The sequence below is a fragment of the Vespa velutina genome, chromosome 7 (assembly GCF_912470025.1).
Source record: "Vespa velutina chromosome 7, iVesVel2.1, whole genome shotgun sequence".
NCBI classification, from domain to species: Eukaryota; Metazoa; Arthropoda; class Insecta; order Hymenoptera; family Vespidae; genus Vespa; species Vespa velutina.
Genome location: NC_062194.1, coordinates 3,898,116 through 3,921,453, shown reverse-complemented (window position 1 = coordinate 3,921,453; position 23,338 = coordinate 3,898,116). Strand labels below are relative to the sequence as shown.

General features: G+C 33.1%; 1 protein-coding gene and 1 non-coding gene across 2 annotated transcripts; both read right to left on the bottom strand.

Moving 5' to 3' along the window:
• Window positions 1-18,913: 18,913 nt before the first annotated feature.
• LOC124950608 (solute carrier family 49 member 4 homolog) lies at window positions 18,914-22,375 on the bottom strand. The gene is made up of 10 exons (XM_047497566.1): window positions 22,068-22,375; window positions 21,709-21,990; window positions 21,527-21,617; window positions 21,308-21,420; window positions 20,737-20,991; window positions 20,532-20,661; window positions 19,950-20,055; window positions 19,443-19,812; window positions 19,259-19,355; window positions 18,914-18,938 (listed from the first exon to the last, which is right to left on the bottom strand). Exons 1-10 carry the CDS (start codon window positions 22,213-22,215, stop codon window positions 18,914-18,916), a joined length of 1,617 nt encoding a protein of 538 aa, XP_047353522.1. The 5' UTR covers window positions 22,216-22,375.
• Trnar-ucu lies at window positions 20,186-20,258 on the bottom strand. Its single transcript has one exon. It is a non-coding gene; the product is annotated as a tRNA-Arg (tRNA).
• Window positions 22,376-23,338: the final 963 nt, after the last annotated feature.

Below are 23,338 nucleotides of genomic sequence, written 5' to 3'. Positions count from 1 at the left end.
AAATAAAATGAAGTACATGGTAGGACATTTAATTGTGCCTGAACACCGACGCGATGCTAAGATAGCAACCCGAAAAGAGGTCCTCACCCATGGGTTCATCCTATGGAACCATCCCATGTGTCTCACCCGACAAATATAAAGGATAATTAGTGACAGGAAGTAAGAATAAAAAGAAATGACAGCGGATATAAATGTGTGAAAGAAAAATTTTATTTTCGTTTGTCTAAGAGATTATTGTACAATATATTTCTGTTAAATTTCTTCTTTTGAAAGTATTATTAACGATATAGAATGGATATATGTTAATGTTTAGTTAGTTAGAATTAGTTTTAAATATGTTAATGCATAGTTAGTTAGAATTAGTTTCAAAAATTAATAGTAAGAATTAGTCTTAAAAGATATTGGAAAAGTAATACAATATGCAGCCATTCGCTCGGTAATACTTGCATTTAAAAATTTACAATTAAACTTTGCAAGTAATACCGACCCAGGTCTCACTACGTGGAAGTTGCTGCATGTGGAGACCCACGGACTGACGGTGACTCTACTCTAAAATCCGCGTTCCGCGATACCGATCCGCGATACCTTTCCGCTTCAATGCATTGGCTTCTTAACTAACAGGGTATGCGTAGCTTAGCTACAACACACCTCTTACAGATAGCTCCACCATTTGCACCGTCCGCTTCAGACATAACGGATTATTAAGCACATCCGAATTCGTGCTTTCCGAATTTCGAACAAACAAAGCGCACTCCTTAAAAATACTAATCGCGTCGCGACACTCACGTGTGTGTTATAATTACGTAGATTCTACTGTTAAGCCGAAATTCGCGAAGTACCCCCCTCGAAATATCGAAAAAATCAAACGAAGTCCACGGTAGGACCTTTAATCGCGCCCGAACACCCACGCGTGTGTTAGAAAAACGGTGATTCTACTCTATAATTCGCGTTTTCGATTCGAACAATCAAACGTAATATAATCGCGCCCGAGAACACCCACGCCTGTGCCCGCCGACACGCGCGCCAGTGTTCTTCCTATCCTTCCCGTATTCGCGCGTAGAAATCGATGATGAATCCCGCCGTGCGACGAATCATCCGGCTGATGATGAACCTATCCCTCGATGACCTATACTGTAAAAGAAAAAAATAAAGAGGAAATAAAAGAACAAAAAAATATATAAGATAAAATAATATATATATACATATATAAAATACAAATAGAAAATAAATATATATAAATAGATAAGAGACCTAGAAAAAGAAACGAAAAGAGAAGCAATATGCACCATCCCATGGTTCTTACCTAAAGCTTATAAATAATAATTAAAAACATAATCAAAAACATAATTATAAACATTATTATAAACATAAACACATAATTAAACACATAATTAAATACATAATTAGAAAGAAACAACATAAATAAATATTAAGAATACATAATTAAAAGGAAATAACATATTAATAACATAATTGAAAACATAATTGAAAAAGGAAAATATGAGATAGAAACGAGAGACCCAGAAAGAGAAGAATAGAGAGCCCCAGAAAGAGAAGAATAGAGAGCCCCAAAAAGATAAGACAAGAGAGACAGCTTTATATGATGCTGAGACAGCAACCCGCACAGAAGCCCTCCCCCACAGGCCCCACCCGTGGGTCCCACCCGAGATATATATAAAGGATAATTAATGAGAGTAAATAAGAATAAATAGAAATGACAGCTGACATAAGAGTGTGAGAGATCAATTTCCTTGTCGTTTCTGTAAGAGATTATTGTACAATATATTCTGTTATATTTCTTATTTCGTAGTATTATTAGCTATATAAAATGGAAATATATTAATCTTTAGTTGGAATTAGTTTGAAAAGATATTGGAAAAGTAAAACAATATGCAGCCATTCGCTCGGTAATACTTGCATTTAAAAATTTACAATTAAACTTTGCAAGTATTAACGATCCAGGTCTCACCACGTGGAGGTTGCTGCATTTGGAGACCCACGGGCTAACGGTGATTCTAATTTATTCTAAAATCCGCGTTCCGCGATACCGATCCCTTATGCCTTCCGCCGCATCGGATATCTAGGGCGACTTAGCTAACAGGAGGTATATAGCCTTAGCTACAGGGACCCCACTTACAGAGAGCTTTACCGTTCGACTTCCTCGGCTCAGGCATAACGGATTATTATGCACATCTGAATTCGTGCTTCCGAATTTCGAAAAATCAAAGCGCATTAATCGCGTTCGCGACACTCACGTGTGTTATGATTACGTAGATTCTACTGTTAAATCCAAATTCGCGAAGTAATCTAATAGAACTGTTGAAGAAATAAAACAAAGTCCCCGGTAGGACTTTTAATCGCGCACGCGAACATTTACGTGTGTGTTAGAATAACGGTGACTCTAAGTTGAAATCCGAAGTGACATGAGTTAACCGGTATTATGACTCTCGATGATATTTGCTCGAGGGATTTTCCCCCGCTTACAAATAACATGATCATCATAATGTCGATCAGCTACATGTACTGCACTACTAGGTGACACCGTTCGCGCACCCCGAATTTCAACACTAAACGGAAGTCCATGATAGGACTTTTAATCGCGCCCGGACACCCACGCAATTGTTCGGAAAACGGTGACTCTACTCTAAATAAACTAATCGAATATTCGAGCAAACAAAACGAAGTCCCCGGTAGGACTTTTAATCGCGCACGCGAACACTCACGTGAGTGTTAGAATAACGGTGACTCTAAGTTGAAATCCAAAGTGACATAAGTTAACCGGTATTTTGACTATCGATGTTATTTGGTCGAGGGATTTTCCCCCGCTTACAAATAAGAGGACCGTCATTACATCGGCTAGCTACATGTACAGCACTACAAGGCAAGCCGTTCGCGCACCCCGAATTTCAACACTAAACGGAAGTCCATGGTAGGACTTAATCGCGCCCGGACACCCACGCAAGTGCTCGGAAAACGATGACTCTAAAAAAAAAACGCGTTCGCGAGGTAATCTAATCGAATATTCGAGCAAATATAAACGAAGTCCCCGGTAGGACTTTTAAGTCGCGCCCGCGTTCATTCACGTGAGTATTAGAAAAACGGTGACTCTACTCTAAATTCGCGTTTTCGATTCGAACAATCAAACGAAGTTTAATCGCGCCCGAGAACACCCACGCTTGTGCACGCCGACACGCACGCCAGTGTTCTTCCTATCCTTCCCGTATTCGCGCGTAAAAATCGATGATGAATCGGTGATCCAGACCGGAGAAAACGAAGAAACGGAGAAAATATGAGAAAGAAAAGAAAAGATAGACGAGACCTTCGCGCACCTCACAATATTGCTCGATGATGCCTCGATGATCCCTGAAAAATAAGAACGGAAAGAGATAAAATATGAGATATAAAAGAGATCTAGAGAAATAAAAGCAATCAATAAAAGCAATAGCAGCCAGCATAGAAGCCCATACTCATTGATTTTTAATCGCGAATGTTAGAAAACCGGTAACTGTATTCCAAAAATCGCATTCGCAAGATAAATCGAATTTACTTACATATAAAACGAAGTCCCCCATAAGACTTTTATCTGCACTGTGAATATCCGCCGACGTTCTTCCTATTCTCCTCGTATTCGCGTGTAAAAATCGATGATGAATCGATCCATGCAAAGATGTTTCCGACCGCAGATGAATCCATTCCTCGATGGTCTATACTGGAAAAGAAGAAGCTAAGGAGAAAATAAGATAAAGAAAGAAAATATATAAAATAAAACATAATATATATATATATATAGATTATAAATAGAATATCATAGAAAATAAATATGTATAAATAAATAAGAAAGCTAGATAAAGAAACGAAGAAAGAAGCAGCTCTGCACGATGCTGAAGAAGCAGCCCGCATCATCCCATGGGTCCTACCTAAGGCATATAAATCATAATTAATAAGAATATATTAATGACATAATTAAAAATATAAATACATAATTAAAAACGAAATAACATAATTAATATCTGAAAAGACATAATAAAAAGAAATAACATAATTAAAATCTGAAAAGACATAATAAAAAGAAATAACATAATTAAATTCTGAAAAGACATGATAAAAAGAAATAACATAATTAAAATTTGAAAAGACATTATAAAAAGAAATTACATAATTAAATTCTGAAAAGACATGATAAAAAGAAATAACATAATTAAAATCTGAAAAGACATAATAAAAAGAAATAACATAATTAAAATCTGAAAAGACATAAAAAATAACATGTTAATAAAATAATTAAAAACATAATTACAGAAGAAAAATATTTGATAGAAAAGAGAACTGCAGAAAGATAAGAAAATACAAGCAGCTCTAGACGATGCTGAGACAGCAACCCGCACAGAAGCCCACACTCATGGCCCCATCACATGAGTCCCACCCGAGACTATAAATCATAATTAATAAGAGTATATTAATGATAAAATTAAAACATAATTAAAAACGAAAAATATGAGATAGAAAAGAGAGCCGGAAAAAAAAAGAAAAGAGTGCCCCAAAAAGAGAAGAAAGCGAAGTTTTACACGATGCTGAAACAGCAACCCGCACAGAGGCCCTCACCCATGGGCCCCTCCCATGGGTCCCACCCGAGATATATAGAGGATAATTAATGAGAGTAAATTAGAATTAACAGAAATGACAGCGGACATAAAAGTATAATAGAAAAATTTCCTTTTCGTTTCTGTTAGAAATAATTGTACAATATATTTCTGTTATATTTCTTCTTTTGAAGAATTATTAACGATATAAAATAGAAATATGTTAATGTTTAGTTGGAATTAGATTGAAAAGATATTGGAAAAGTAATACAATATGCAGCCATTCGCTCGGTAATACTTGCATTTAAAAATTTACAATTAAACTTTGCAAGTAATACTGACCCAGGTCTCACTACGTGGAAGTTGCTGCATGTGGAGACCCACGGACTGACGGTGACTCTACTCTAAAATCCGCGTTCCGCGATACCGATCCGCGATACCTTTCCGCTTCAATGCATTGGCTTCTTAACTAACAGGGTATGCGTAGCTTAGCTACAGCACACCTCTTACAGATAGCTCCACCATTTGCACCGTCCGCTTCAGACATAACGGATTATTAAGCACATCCGAATTCGTGCTTTCCGAATTTCGAACAAACAAAGCGCACTCCTTAGAAATACTAATCGCGTCGCGACACTCACGTGTGTGTTATAATTACGTAGATTCTACTGTTAAGCCGAAATTCGCGAAGTACCCCCCTCGAAATATCGAAAAAATCAAACGAAGTCCACGGCAGGACCTTTAATCGCGCCCGAACACCCACGGAAGTGTTAGAAAAACGATGATTCTACTCTACAATTCGCGTTTTCGATTCGAACAATCAAACGTAATATAATCGCGCCCGAGAACACCCACGCCTGTGTCCGCCGACACGCGCGCCAGTGTTCTTCCTATCCTTCCCGTATTCGCGCGTAAAAATCGATGATGAATCTTGCCATGTGATGTATCATCCGGTCGCTGTTGAACCTATCCCTCGATGACCTATACTGTAAAAGAAAAAGATTAAGAGGAAATAAAAGAACAAAAAAATATATAAAACAGAATAATACATATGTACATATATAAAATACAAATAGAAAATAAATATATATAAATAGATGAGACCTAGAAAAAGAAACAAGAGATGCAGCATTATAAATCATAATCAAAAACATAATTAAACACATAATTAAATATATAATTAGAAAGAAACAACATAAATAAATATTAAAAATACATAAATAACATATTAATAACGTAATTGAAAACATAATTAAAAATGAAAAATATGAGATAGAAACGAGAGCCGAATATAAAAAAGAGAGCCCCAGAAAGAGAAGAATAGAGAGCCCCAAAAAGATAAGACAAGAGAAACAGTTCTATATGATGCTGAGACAGCAACCCGCACAGAAGCCCTCTCCCACAGGCCCCACCCGTGGGTCCCACCCGAGATATGTAAAGGATAATCAATGAGAGTATATAAGAATAAATAGAAATGACAGTGGACATAAAAGTGAGATAGAAAAATTTTTATTTCGTTTCTCTGAGAAATTATTGTACAATAGATTTCTGCTATATTTCTTCTTTTGAAGTATTATTAGCTATATAAAATGAAAATATGTTAATGTTTAGTTGGAATTAGTTTGAAAAGATATTGGAAAAGTAATGCAATATGCAGCCATTAGCTCGGTAATACTTGCATTTAAAAATTTATAATTAGTCTTTCCAAGTATTATCGACCCAGGTCTCACTACGTGGAAGTTGCTGCATGTGGAGACCCACGGACTGACGGTTACTCTACTCTAAAATCCGCGTACCGCGATACCGATCCGCGATACCTTTCCGCTTCAATGCACTGGCTTCTTAACTAACAGGGTATGCGTAGCTTAGCCACAGCACACCTCTTACAGATAGCTCCACCGTTTGCACCGTCCGCTTCAGACATAACGGATTATTAAGCACATCCGAATTCGTGCTTTCCGAATTTCGAACAAACAAAGCGCACTCCTTAGAAATACTAATCGCGTCGCGACACTCACGTGTGTGTTATAATTACGTAGATTCTACTGTTAAGCCGAAATTCGCGAAGTACCCCCCTCGAAATATCGAAAAAATCAAACGAAGTCCACGGCAGGACCTTTAATCGCGCCCGAACACCCACGGAAGTGTTAGAAAAACGATGATTCTACTCTACAATTCGCGTTTTCGATTCGAACAATCAAACGTAATATAATCGCGCCCGAGAACACCCACGCCTGTGTCCGCCGACACGCGCGCCAGTGTTCTTCCTATCCTTCCCGTATTCGCGCGTAAAAATCGATGATGAATCTTGCCATGTGATGTATCATCCGGTCGCTGTTGAACCTATCCCTCGATGACCTATACTGTAAAAGAAAAAGATTAAGAGGAAATAAAAGAACAAAAAAATATATAAAACAGAATAATACATATGTACATATATAAAATACAAATAGAAAATAAATATATATAAATAGATGAGACCTAGAAAAAGAAACAAGAGATGCAGCATTATAAATCATAATCAAAAACATAATTAAACACATAATTAAATATATAATTAGAAAGAAACAACATAAATAAATATTAAAAATACATAAATAACATATTAATAACGTAATTGAAAACATAATTAAAAATGAAAAATATGAGATAGAAACGAGAGCCGAATATAAAAAAGAGAGCCCCAGAAAGAGAAGAATAGAGAGCCCCAAAAAGATAAGACAAGAGAAACAGTTCTATATGATGCTGAGACAGCAACCCGCACAGAAGCCCTCTCCCACAGGCCCCACCCGTGGGTCCCACCCGAGATATGTAAAGGATAATCAATGAGAGTATATAAGAATAAATAGAAATGACAGTGGACATAAAAGTGAGATAGAAAAATTTTTATTTCGTTTCTCTGAGAAATTATTGTACAATAGATTTCTGCTATATTTCTTCTTTTGAAGTATTATTAGCTATATAAAATGAAAATATGTTAATGTTTAGTTGGAATTAGTTTGAAAAGATATTGGAAAAGTAATGCAATATGCAGCCATTAGCTCGGTAATACTTGCATTTAAAAATTTATAATTAGTCTTTCCAAGTATTATCGACCCAGGTCTCACTACGTGGAAGTTGCTGCATGTGGAGACCCACGGACTGACGGTTACTCTACTCTAAAATCCGCGTACCGCGATACCGATCCGCGATACCTTTCCGCTTCAATGCATTGGCTTCTTAACTAACAGGGTATGCGTAGCTTAGCTACAACACACCTCTTACAGATAGCTCCACCATTTGCACCGTCCGCTTCAGACATAACGGATTATTAAGCACATCCGAATTCGTGCTTTCCGAATTTCGAACAAACAAAGCGCACTCCTTAGAAATACTAATCGCGTCGCGACACTCACGTGTGTGTTATAATTACGTAGATTCTACTGTTAAGCCGAAATTCGCGAAGTACCCCCCTCGAAATATCGAAAAAATCAAACGAAGTCCACGGCAGGACCTTTAATCGCGCCCGAACACCCACGGAATTGTTAGAAAAACGATGATTCTACTCTACAATTCGCGTTTTCGATTCGAACAATCAAACGTAATATAATCGCGCCCGAGAACACCCACGCCTGTGCCCGCCGACACGCGCGCCAGTGTTCTTCTTATCCTTCCCGTATTCGCGCGTAAAAATCGATGATGAATCTTGCCATGTGATGTATCATCCGGTCGCTGTTGAACCTATCCCTCGATGACCTATACTGTAAAAGAAAAAGATTAAGAGGAAATAAAAGAACAAAAAATATATAAAACAGAATAATACATATGTACATATATAAAATACAAATAGAAAATAAATATATATAAATAGATGAGACCTAGAAAAAGAAACAAGAGATGCAGCATTATAAATCATAATCAAAAACATAATTAAACACATAATTAAATATATAATTAGAAAGAAACAACATAAATAAATATTAAAAATACATAAATAACATATTAATAACATAATTGAAAACATAATTAAAAATGAAAAATATGAGATAGAAACGAGAGCCGGATATAAAAAAGAGAGCCCCAGAAAGAGAAGAATAGAGAGCCCCAAAAAGATAAGACAAGAGAAACAGTTCTATATGATGCTGAGACAGCAACCCGCACAGAAGCCCTCTCCCACAGGCCCCACCCGTGGGTCCCACCCGAGATATGTAAAGGATAATCAATGAGAGTATATAAGAATAAATAGAAATGACAGCAGACATAAAAGTATAATAGAAAAATTTTCTTTTCATTTCTCTGAGAAATTATTGTACAATAGATTTCTGCTATATTTCTTCTTATGATGTATTATTAGCTATATAAAATGAAAATATATTAATGTTTAGTTAGCATTAGATTGAAAAGATAATGGAAAAGTTGTACAATATGCAGCCATTTGCTCGATAATACTTGTATTATAAGATTTATAATTAGACTTTGCAAGTATTAACGACCCAGGTCTCACTACGTGGAAGTTGCTGCATGTGGAGACCCACGGGCTAACGGTGATTCTAATTTACTCTAAAATCCGCGTTCCGCGATACCGATCCCTTATGCCTTTCGCTTCGGATATTTTGGGCATGGTTCAAAGCTAACAGGAAGTATCTAGCCTTAGCTACAGGGACTCCACTTACAGAAAGCTTTACCGTTCAACACCCTCGGCTCAGGCATAACGGATTATTAAGCACATCTGAATTCGTGCTTCCGAATTTCGAACAATCAAAGCGCATTTATCGCGTTCGCGGCACTCACATGTGTTATAATTACGTAGATTCTATTGTTCTATCCAAATTCGCGAAGTAATCTAATCGAAATGTCGAAGAAACAAAACGAAGTCCCCGGTAGGACTTTCAATCGCGCACGCGAACACTCACGTGTGTGTTAGAATAACGGTGACTCTAAGTTGAAATCCGAAGTGACATTAGTTAACCGGTATTTAGACTTCCGATGATATTTGCGGAGGGTTTTTACCCCTTCACACAAATATGAGGATTATCATAATACCAGCTAGTTATGTACAGCACTACAAGGCAAGCCGTTCGTGCACCCCGAATTTCAACACTAAAACGAAGTCCATGATAGGACTTTTAATCGCGCCCGGACACCCACGCAAGTGTTCGAAAAACGGTGACTCTACTCTAAATAAACTAATCGAATATTCGAGCAAACAAAACGAAGTCCCCGGTAGGACTTTTAATCGCGCACGCGAACACTCACGTGAGTGTTAGAATAACGGTGACTCTAAGTTGAAATCCAAAGTGACATTAGTTAACCGGTATTTAGACTTCCGATGATATTTGCGGAGGGTTTTTACCCCTTCACACAAATATGAGAATTATCATAATACCAGCTAGTTATGTACAGCACTACAAGGCAAGCCGTTCGCGCACCCCGAATTTCAACACTAAAACGAAGTCCATGATAGGACTTTTAATCGCGCCCGGACACCCACGCAAGTATTCGGAAAACGGTGACTCTACTCTAAAAAAACGCGTTCGCGAGGTAATCTAATCGAATATTCGAGCAAATATAAACGAAGTCCCCGGTAGGACTTTTAAGTCGCGCCCGCGTTCATTCACGTGAGTGTTAGAAAAACGGTGACTCTACTCTAAATTCGCGTTTTCGATACGAACAATCAAACGAAGTTTAATCGCGCCCGAGAACACCCACGCTTGTGCACGCCGACACGCGCGTCAGTGTTCTTCCTATCCTTCCCGTATTCGCGCGTAAAAATCGATGATGGATCCTGCCATGCGATGTATCATCCGGCCGCAGGTGGACCCTATCCCTTGATGATCTATCCTGGAAAAGAAAAAGATAAGGAGAAAGCAAGAGAAAGAAAAAAGGAAGAAAATAGAAGATAATATGTACATAGAATATAAATAAAAAATAAATAAAATAGAAAGTAAATATATATAAATAGATAAGAGAGTTGCAGAAAGATGAGAAAATAGAAGCAACTCTGCACGATGTTGAAACAGCAGACCGCATCATCACATGGCTCCCACCTAAAACATTAATCATAATTAATAAAAATATATTAGTACCATAATTAAAACCATAATAAAAAGCATAATTAAAAACATTATTAAACAAGAAAAATATGAGTAATAAAAGAGAACTGCTGAAAGATAAGAAAATAGAAGTAGCTCTGCACGCTGCTGAAACTACAGTCCGCTTCATCTCATGGGTCCTACCTAATACTTAAAAATTAAAATTAATAAGAACATATTAATAACAAACCTAAAAACATAAAAACATAATTAAAAATAAATAACAAATAAATATTTAAAAAATATAATTAAAAAGAAATAACATTATTATATTCTGAAAAGACATAATAAAAAGAAATAACATATTAATAACACAATTAAAAATATAATTAAAGAAGAAAAATATGAGATAGAAAAGCAAGCTGCAAAAAGATAAGAAAATAGAAGCAGCTCTTCATGACGCTGAAATAGCAGCTCGCATAATGGTTCCTACATAAAACCTATAAATCATAATTAATAAGAATATATTAAAAACATAATTAAAAGGAAATAACAAATAAATATTAAAGAAACATAATTAAAAATAAATAACATAATAAAAATCTGAAAAGAAATAACATATTAATAACATAATTAAAAACATAATTAAAGAAGAAAAATATTAGATAGAAAAGAAAGCTGCAGAAAGATAAAATAGAAGCAGCTCTACACGATGCTGAGACAGCAACCCGCACAGAAGCCCACACCCATGTCCCCATCCCATGGGTCCCACCCGAGACTTATAAATCATAATTAATAATATTAAATCAGTATGAAAAATATGAAATAGAAAAGAGAGCCCCAGAAAGAGAAAAAAAGAGAAGCAGCTCTATAAGATGCTGAAACAGTAACCCGCACAGAGGCCCACACCCATGGGCCCATCCCATGGGTCCCACCCGAGACTTATAAATCATAATTAATAATAGTAAATCAGTATGAAAAATATGAAATAGAAAAGAGAGCCCCAGAAAGAGAAAAAAAGAGAAGCAGCTCTATAAGATGCCGAAACAGTAACTCGCACAGAGGCCCACACCCATGTGCCGATCCCATGGGTCCCACACGAGACTTATAAATCATAATTAATAAGAGTAAATCAGTATGAAAAATATGAAATAGAAAAGAGAGTCCCAGAAAGAGAAGAAAAAAGAAGCAGCTCTATAAGATGCTGAGACAGCAACCCGCACAGAGGCCTACACCCATGGTCCTCTCCCATGGGTCCCACCCGAGATATATAAAGGATGAGATTAAATTAGATATATAGAAATGACAGTGAAGAAAGTTTTCTGTGCGATAGTATATCTATTAATCAATATTTTATGGTAGTAGTTATGTATGATCTTTATAAGATTGATAAGAATATTCTGTTGTTTAAATATTAATTAAGTATACTTTATTTATATCGTACATTATTTATGTTAAGATAATCTTCTTTATTAATTATTCCTTCCCGCGTTGGCGACCTCCACGATCTAGAACTAGCTGAAAAGAAATAAGGAAAGAAAAAAGAATATTTATACATTATTAATTATACAAACGATGAAATTCTGGATTTAATTTAATTAAACTTAAGGAAAATAAAAGATTAATTAACAAAAAAAAATGAAATATGCTGAATACTGATCTAAAGAAATATTATTTTCTTTGAAAGAAATATTGTATTACTTGGATATATGATTTTAATATAGAACTCGATTTTATTAGAATAAAATTATGAATTTAATAGAACTTTAGAAAAGACAAAATGTACATAATTTATCATTCGACTTTAACGTAAAATTTGATTTTATTAAATTAGAACTATAAATTCAATTGAATGTTAGAAAAGAGAAAATGTGTAAAATTTATGTCTTGAGTTTAATATTAAAAATTCATAAAATGCATGAAATAATCCTATTCGCGTACGCGTGACAATGTGGAAATGTTATTTCGTCTCAGTTTTTTTAAATCTACACCTCTACACCCATCACCATAAGAGCATTTTGAATGACAACATGGTAAAATTAAAGTACGACTAAGAGTCATTCTCGAAAGTTTCTAGTGAACCTTCGAAAATAACTCAATAGCCTAATAGTTGCCCTCTTGAGCCACATGTTGTGGGGGCCTCTTCGGTATATAACCTCTTCTTTGCTTCGTGCTTCAACCTAATTGATTATCACTCTAAAACTGTAACGACAAAATTTGATTCCAAATTCTAAGATATAAAAGAGAAAATCCTTACACAACCCTAACTTATCTGGAAAATATTTATTATTATTAAAACAGAAATTGATTATTACATTTTCGAAAGATATCTATTGGCTAAACGTAAAAAATTGAAATTAATATATTAATCGCTGAAAATCCTGAGCTAAAAATTAATTAATTTATTATCTATGCCTACGGACTATGACTCTATAAGTCTCTTTATTTTTTAGCAATTATTCTACTCGACTTTTTTCTTTCAAAAGCAATGACTCTATCGAGACTTTTCTTTTATCAATTCAAATTGATTAAATATTTAATTCGTTATTATTTAAAAATATAAAGTAATTCCTTGAACGCTCTTCTCTTACAAACGATAATTTTAATTATTATAAAGAAATCATGCATGGTATCGTTTGTAATCGAGAGACTATTCATCGCGAATATCTTCTCGTTCATTCTTTATTAAAATTCATGAATAACGATTCTTTGATACTTCCGCGCGAGCAAAATATTTAAAAATATTTACAATTTATAGTGATTAAAATTTATCAGGATATATTCAAAATTTGAAATAATTATAAACGCGTTTGAACAAGAAGATCCTATCCTGATCTAATAAATAAATCAAAACATAAAAAACCATTCACGAGTAAATCTCCGAAAAAATTTACTCATGGTCACTCAATGCTCTTCTACTAATTAATTACAACCAATCACTCGTGCCAATTCGGATCTTTCGTCCTCGACATGATTGAGTGATCAGAGGGACTTAAAAATTCACTCACCACATAAGAAGTTCTGCGTTGGCTCCAAAACACTCGTCCGCGGTTTAAGTCGAAATAATTAATTACGTCGATCGTCATCGAAGTTGATCAAAATCCTTTTCAATGATGCACTGACACTATTACGTGATAAATATTTTTTAACGGACTGTCACTGAATTTACTTTGCGAAACTCTACTGCCTTTTATAAATACAGTTTGTGCGACTGTCAAAAAAGCAAAACGGTTTGCAAACAAACACTGACTCTAACGATTGCATTACACGCAATCGATACAAATACACTTGTTGTATAAATCGCGAACGAACAACAAACGAACAAACACTGCTTCTACTTCGCGATATTTTTATTTCAGCCGAGATTAAAATTTTGAAGTATTAGTACTTTATATTAAAATTATTTTGAGATTCTCGCGCTTTACTTTATTTATAATGTATAAACGAATCTACTATTGTTTAAATATTGCTTTATTATGCTCCGTGTCAGTTCAAGATTGTTTAATTAATTTAGAAATTACCGAAATTATTAATTTATAAGTTGTCGCGATCAGAACAAGAGAAAATCGATGTGCACTGGTCGACGTGCAAAAAGAAACTAACTCGTGAATCGTCAAAGTTAATCAAAGGATTGTTTATGTTTATACTGCACGAGGCCAACAACAGCCAATTTCAAAATTTTTACGTATCGGAATTTTATTGTAAAATTATTTTTGGCTTCTCGAGCGTTTCTTTGTTTATAATGTTTAAACGAATCTACAATTGTTTAAATATTAGTTTATTGTACTCCGTGTACACTAAATATTGTTTAATTAATTTAGAAATTACCGAAATTATTAATTTATAAGTTGTCGCGATCAGAACAAGAGAAAATCGATGTGCACTGGTCGACGTGCAAAAAGAAACTAACTCGTGAATCGTCAAAGTTAATCAAAGGATTGTTTATGTTTATACTGCACGAGGCCAACAACAGCCAATTTCAAAATTTTTACGTATCGGAATTTTATTGTAAAATTATTTTTGGCTTCTCGAGCGTTTCTTTGTTTATAATGTTTAAACGAATCTACAATTGTTTAAATATTAGTTTATTGTACTCCGTGTACACTAAATATTGTTTAATTAATTTAGAAATTACCGAAATTATTGATTTATAAGTTGTCGCGATCAGAAAAAGAGAAAACCGATGTGCACTGGTCGAAGTGCAAAGAGAAACTAAATCGTGAATCGTCAAAGTTAATCAAAGGATTGTTTATGTTTATACTGCACGAGGCCAACAACAGCCAATTTCAAAATTTTTATGTATCGGAATTTTATTGTAAAATTATTTTTGGCTTCTCGAGCGTTTCTTTGTTTATAATGTTTAAACGAATCTACAATTGTTTAAATATTAGTTTATTGTACTCCGTGTACACTAAATATTGTTTAATTAATTTAGAAATTACCGAAATTATTAATTTATAAGTTGTCGCGATCAGAACAAGAGAAAATCGATGTGCACTGGTCGATGTGCAAAAAGAAACTAACTCGTGAATCGTCAAAGTTAATCAAAGGATTGTTTATGTTTATACTGCACGAGGCCAACAACAGCCAATTACAAAATTTTTACGTATCGGAATTTTATTGTAAAATCATTTTTGGCTTCTCGAGCGTTTCTTTGTTTATAATGTTTAAACGAATCTACAATTGTTTAAATATTAGTTTATTGTACTCCGTGTACACTAAATATTGTTTAATTAATTTAGAAATTACCGAAATTATTAATTTATAAGTTGCCGCGATCAGAACAAGAGAAAACCGATGTGCACTGGTCGACGTGCAAAAAGAAACTAACTCGTGAATCGTTAAAGTTAATCAAAGGACCGTTTATGTTTATATTGCACGAGGCCAACAACAGCCAGTTTCAAAATTTTTATGTATCGGAATTTTATTGTAAAATTATTTTTGGCTTCCCGAGCGTTTCTTTGTTTATAATGTTTAAACGAATCTACTATTGTTTAAATATTGCTTTATTATGCTCCTTGTCAGTTCAAGATTGTTTAATTAATTTAGAAATTACCGAAATTATTAATTTATAAGTTGTCGCGATCAGAACAAGAGAAAACCGATGTGCACTGGTCGAAGTGCAAAGAGAAACTAAATCGTGAATCGTCAAAGTTAATCAAAGGATTGTTTATGTTTATACTGCACGAGGCCAACAACAGCCAATTTCAAAATTTTTATGTATCGGAATTTTATTGTAAAATTATTTTTGGCTTCTCGAGCGTTTCTTTGTTTATAATGTTTAAACGAATCTACAATTGTTTAAATATTAGTTTATTGTACTCCGTGTACACTAAATATTGTTTAATTAATTTAGAAATTACCGAAATTATTAATTTATAAGTTGTCGCGATCAGAACAAGAGAAAATCGATGTGCACTGGTCGACGTGCAAAAAGAAACTAACTCGTGAATCGTCAAAGTTAATCAAAGGATTGTTTATGTTTATACTGCACGAGGCCAACAACAGCCAATTTCAAAATTTTTACGTATCGGAATTTTATTGTAAAATTATTTTTGGCTTCTCGAGCGTTTCTTTGTTTATAATGTTTAAACGAATCTACAATTGTTTAAATATTAGTTTATTGTACTCCGTGTACACTAAATATTGTTTAATTAATTTAGAAATTACCGAAATTATTAATTTATAAGTTGTCGCGATCAGAACAAGAGAAAATCGATGTGCACTGGTCGACGTGCAAAAAGAAACTAACTCGTGAATCGTCAAAGTTAATCAAAGGATTGTTTATGTTTATACTGCACGAGGCCAACAACAGCCAATTTCAAAATTTTTACGTATCGGAATTTTATTGTAAAATTATTTTTGGCTTCTCGAGCGTTTCTTTGTTTATAATGTTTAAACGAATCTACAATTGTTTAAATATTAGTTTATTGTACTCCGTGTACACTAAATATTGTTTAATTAATTTAGAAATTACCGAAATTATTGATTTATAAGTTGTCGCGATCAGAAAAAGAGAAAACCGATGTGCACTGGTCGAAGTGCAAAGAGAAACTAAATCGTGAATCGTCAAAGTTAATCAAAGGATTGTTTATGTTTATACTGCACGAGGCCAACAACAGCCAATTTCAAAATTTTTATGTATCGGAATTTTATTGTAAAATTATTTTTGGCTTCTCGAGCGTTTCTTTGTTTATAATGTTTAAACGAATCTACAATTGTTTAAATATTAGTTTATTGTACTCCGTGTACACTAAATATTGTTTAATTAATTTAGAAATTACCGAAATTATTGATTTATAAGTTGTCGCGATCAGAAAAAGAGAAAACCGATGTGCACTGGTCGAAGTGCAAAGAGAAACTAAATCGTGAATCGTCAAAGTTAATCAAAGGATTGTTTATGTTTATACTGCACGAGGCCAACAACAGCCAATTTCAAAATTTTTATGTATCGGAATTTTATTGTAAAATTATTTTTGGCTTCTCGAGCGTTTCTTTGTTTATAATGTTTAAACGAATCTACAATTGTTTAAATATTAGTTTATTGTACTCCGTGTACACTAAATATTGTTTAATTAATTTAGAAATTACCGAAATTATTAATTTATAAGTTGTCGCGATCAGAACAAGAGAAAACCGATGTGCACTGGTCGAAGTGCAAAGAGAAACTAAATCGTGAATCGTCAAAGTTAATCAAAGGATTGTTTATGTTTATACTGCACGAGGCCAACAACAGCCAATTTAAAAATTTTTATGTATCGGAATTTTATTGTAAAATTATTTTTGGCTTCCCGAGCGTTTCTTTGTTTATAATGTGTAAACGAATTAACAATTGTTTAAATATTCATTTATTGTACTCCGTGTACACTAAATATTGTTTAATTAATTGAAAAATTCCCGAGAGTAATAATTAATAAGTTTTCGCGTTTAGAAAAGAACAAGTCGATGTGCACTGGACGAAGTGCAAAGAGAAACTAATTTTGTGAATCGTCAAAGTTAATCGAAGAACCGTTTATGTTTATATTGCACAAGGCCAACAACCGTGAGTTTAAAATTTTGAAGAATATTTTATAATAAATTTATTTTAAGTTTCTCGCGGATTTATTTCTTTATAATGTTTAAACGAATCTACTATTATTTAAATATTAGTTTATTGTACTCCATGTACATTAAATATTGTTTAAATAATTGAAAAATTCCCGAGAGTAATAATTAATAAGTTTTCGCGTTTAGAAAAGAACAAGTCGATGTGCACTGGATGAAGTGCAAAGAGAAACTAATTTTGTGAATCGTCAAAGTTAATCGAAGGACTGTTTATGTTTATATTGCACAAGGCAAACAACCGTGAGTTTAAAATTTTGAAAAATATTTTATAATAAATTTATTTTAAATTTCTCGCGGATTTATTTCTTTATAATGTTCAAACGAATCTACTATTGTTTAAATATTAGTTCATTGTACTCCGTCTACACTAAATATTGTTTAATTAATTGAAAAATTCTCGAAAGTAATAATTAATAAGTTTTCACGTTTAGAAAAGAACAAGTCGATGTACACTGGACGAAGTGCAAAGAGAAACTAACTTGTGAATCGTCAAAGTTAATCGAAGGTCCGTTTATGTTTATATTGCACAAGGCCATCAACCACGAGTTAAAAATTTTTAGGTATTGGAATTTTATTGTAAAATTATTTTTAGCTTCTCGAGCGTTTCTTTCTTTATAATGTTTAAATTATTCTACAATTGTTTAAATATTACTTCATTGTACTTTTTGTACATTTGTGTTTGTTTAAATAATTATAAAATTCCCGAAAGTATTAATTTCTGAATTTTCGCTTTTAAAAAAGAGCGAGTCGATGTGTACTGGTTGAAGTCCAAATATAAACTAACTTGTTAATTGTCAAAGTTAATCGATGGATATTATTTATAAAATATTAATAAATAAATATTTCTCCGTTATTTTTGTTAAATCATTTCATAAATACTTGTCAAAATATTTTTGTTGCTAAACATTCGTACAAATAAAAAATAGTAGTGTAAAATTTAAATGTTATTATGCATATAGTATAGTTTTAAATGACAAATTAATATACTTTTAAAAAATAACCTCAAACGTTATTGGCTTTTATTATTTTAAAATTTTTCGTTGAATTATAATCCTTTAAGAAAGAATATGAAATACATACTCAGACGATAAAATTTGGATTTAAAGGCGATCTTTTCTTCGAATCTCAAAACTTAAATTTAAATTTAATTCGTGGACTAGATATCTTATGAAGACAAGAACTCGCGAAACCTGATTCAAGGATTGTTACCGACCGAATTTATAGCATTGAATCATACTGCCATCTAGTTAAATCAAAAAAATGATATATTTTAATATAAAATTTGATAATGTATCACGTAACTATTATATATCACAATCACTCTTCAAGAACGTATAGTATTTCTTTTTTCTTTACTATTCTTTCTAATCTTTCTTTTTTCTTGGTTATTACTTTCACTTCTGTAAGTTTTGCTCAGCCTATTATATAATAAAAATTAATAATATTTAATATTATATTATTACATAATGTTTGATCTTTATGTTTATATATATATATATATATATATATATATATATATATATATATATATTCAAAAATAATATTGTCCTTTAATATACTTACTCTGATTTCGTACGATTATATTCTTCTTTTACATAAATTACGAGAATTGTTGCGGTTAATAAATTTCCAAAAACACAATATGTTGAACATCGATCACCTGTAATGAAGAAAAAGAAATACATATATTTTTTTTATACATTGTGAACTTCTTTATCGACATCCAATATCATTATATTTCGCTTACCGATTTCAGGTATAAAATAAGAAAAATAAAATAGAGTTCCTATCAAATTTGCCAAGAATATCATATATCCGCCTACGATGGCTTCCGAAACAGGAAATGCAATTTCAGAAGCAAGTTCAAGAAACAAGGCGGGGGTAGACCAACTGGCCGACATTCCAAGTATTACAGCAGCGTAAAGTTCTTCTTTACGAAATATTAAGATTCGATTTTCAAGCAATAAAATCCAGAGAAACATTACAACGGATATCATTAGCAATATATAAAGACCGATCCTGAGATGACCTTGAAAAATATCGGCCACTCGAGAAGCCACCAAGCTAATAACGCTGCCAGAAATGATAGTCCAAAAAGCAAGTTTATCTGCTTCCTCCTGCGTATTCAGATATAACACACATTTGTATCTATTATAACATTATAGAGAGTTATGTTATAACAAATATTGTTATAACATTATAATCAATTTTGTTATATACATATGAAAAGTTACGAAGAAATGACTGAATTTACTTGTGTAACCATTGAATCGAATGTTATAGTGATCATACTGAGCCACGGTCCGGTCACACCTTGACTAAACGCAGCTGCTAAACATAATTGCCACATATTCTTCTTTCTTATGTAAAAAAAATAAAAAATATTATTGTTATTTAAATTCTATCATTCGTATTAAACAATAATTAAAAGTAACGTTATAAAAGAACAAAAGAAAGTAGTTCTTTTCAATGAAAAAAAAAAAAAAGAACCATCCCTTGTGGGGATCGAACCCACGACCTTTGGATTAGAAGTCCAACGCGCTATCCTCTGCGCCAAAGGGACTTGAAACGGTATATCAATATATAAGTATAAGAGCATATCTTTTAAATTTGCAATCAATTGTACAATTTGTTTCATAGAATTATTTAATTTCTTTCATTGCGACAAACAATCGCAATCACGTTTATAATACAAATAATGATTTGACGTATATACGGAGGTTTACTAAATCGAATTTCGCCAATAAAATTGTTTTATATAATAAAAAACAAAAAAATAACAATAACAATAATAACGTCATATGAATTAAAAAAGGAAAGATAAATACTTAATTACTTGAGAAGAAGTAAGATCGAATCTATCAGACTTAAACGAGAAGACATATCTACGGAATCAATAAAGGAGTTAGGATGGTTTGGAAAAAATGATAGGATTCCAACTACGACGAGGGATTGAATTACAAATTCTGAAAATAATAAAAAACAACAATTAATATTATATTATTTAGAAACATTAATAATAATGGATAAAAATTTATTACCGATTCTCATTAGCGACATAATTTGTACACGAAGAATCGTTTGTATATGATTATTATTCGAAGATGATCTTGTATCGAACGTTGTTCGTCTCGGTGAACGAAAATAATAACGTTCCTTACGAGAGTACATTCTCAAGTTTCTATATATTTTCTTATTTAATATTGTATTATTAGTCGGAATGTTTGTATCCACAACAGCTGGTCCTATCAAATAAGATACGGCCATGCCAAATTGATTACAAGCGGAAGATATACCTGAAAAATTGTATAATATTTTAATCGTAGATAATTATTTTATATATTACGTCGAATGAGACATAATTTAGGCTATTGATTGTTATCCAGCTATGAGACCCATGAAAATGTAAAATTCATTTTACAATATATATATATATATATATATATATATATATATATATATATATATATATATATAATGACTTTCTCTTCAGTTAACTGAAATATGGAAGGCCGTCGTTTCGCTTGAAATTAGATTCCATCTCTCGTTTTACCGTTTCGAGGGAGAACAACGGGCGAACTATGATATTAATTATATTAAAGAGATTATCACCGGTTGCGGTGGTGCGTTCTCCACGTGGGAACCAAACAGCAGACACCAGGGCTGTAGCTGGACCAATGATTACCCCGGACAGACCATTTAAGATGGCCGCGGTATGTGCCGTTCTGAATAGATATAACACGATATATCCACATTCATCATATAACATATTGCATCCTGTTAGTTGTATATTTATAAAAGTCATTTTATTAGATTTCTCGGCGTACCTACATAGTGAAGATCATTTCGTCGCAAGAGAAACATCTGACAAAGGCTGCTAACGCTGAAAGGATCGCTGCCATTCTTATGGGTGCTACCAAACCTAATATTATAGTACAATTAATGTTAACAAATTATATAAACTTGATATTTCTAATTTCTAAACGTTATTATGAATGCAAATAAATTTTTACCTTTTCTATACAAAAACCAACAACAAGGAAAACAAAAAGTGATATACGTTATACAGCCCCAATCGGATAAAAGAGCTACGTGATATTTTTGCCAAGTTGTAAACGCTATCATCGTGGATATTGTTATAGGACCCCATGTATTCCATATGCAACACTGACTGCAACTTAGTATACCAAATAAAGCCAAAGCGATCCATCGTTCTTTTGGTATTTCAGAATCCTGATTGATCAGATTAGATGCTTCGTTAAGATCTTCCACGTATTCATTATCGAGAGATCGATCTATATTCGTTAAATATAAAACGAATAAATATCGTTCGATTGAATAGGTTATAAAAATTATGTTAAAACAGACTTACGATACTCTCGAGAATGCGAGTCTTGTGGTGTTTCTAAATTCCCAGTACTTTTTGGATAAATTTTTGACAACTTGCTTCTTTGAGTCTTTGAAATATCTTTAAAGATATTCTTACAGGGTGAACTTCGTATTTCTTGCAATCGCGTCATATTGTGATTAACAATGACATACGATTTTTCAATGTATACACTTTGAAAATGATATAATTAATTATACATACGAAACATGGCACGAATTTTTACAAGAAGAACGCTAATAAATCTTTTACGCAAGAAGTCAAAAAATCCGAGCTATTCTTCTATGATTCTCGAGATATTCAACGCGTGTTTAGATCGACTGTTCTTTTTTTTCTTCTTAACGTTCAAGAACACATCGCTGATCGTTCTTTTTGAATAGTGCAATTATACGATAAAAGCAATGCTGTTACAAGAGAGTCATCGATATTTCGAAGTAAACAAAGATCGGTGTTATTTCTTTGATCTAGCAACGTTTTACGCTCGGTAAATCGAAAATGATTCAATACGGAAGAACATCAACGCTGTGGTTTAACAAAATAAACGCAAGAGAGAGAGAGAGAGAGAGGTAGAGATGACGAGAGAAAGAGAGAAAGAGAGGAAGAGAGAGAGAGAAAGGAATAGAGATAGAGATAGAGATAGAGAAAGAGAGAGAGAGAGAGAGAGAGAGAGGGAAAAATATTCCGTATGTATTCGATATAAATTGGATTGGATTGTTTCACCTTTATGCGAGAAATTATCTGCACTGGTTAACCCGTCGCCAGTGCGACGTTATGGTAGCTCATTCATGGACCAATCGGGAATACGTCGGAAATCAATGTAATTAGGAAAGAACCAATAGGGATTCGTTGAACGAATGACATGCGCACATCGTAACAACCAAGAACAGTATATATATCGTCTCAACGATCTCTGATACCTTTTGTTCATATTCCATTGTTATTGTATTACGATTATTACTCTCCCATATCGATTACATCCACCGACGTCACAATTAATATCGTTCTCTGCACTGTTTTAAGTTGATATCATTTTAGAGAAAGCGATACTTATTAAGGAAAATAGCATTCCTTTTTCCGTTTATCATCGATATTATTACTAACGATCAAATATGAATCATTTATAATTATATTTATCCAATAAAAATTTAATAGTATCTCTCTGTATCGTAATCGTAATTTTTCAATTGTACACATTAGAATAGAATATTCAATGTTAAAATCAAGAACAAATTTCTTTCTCCGTATCTATGTTTATA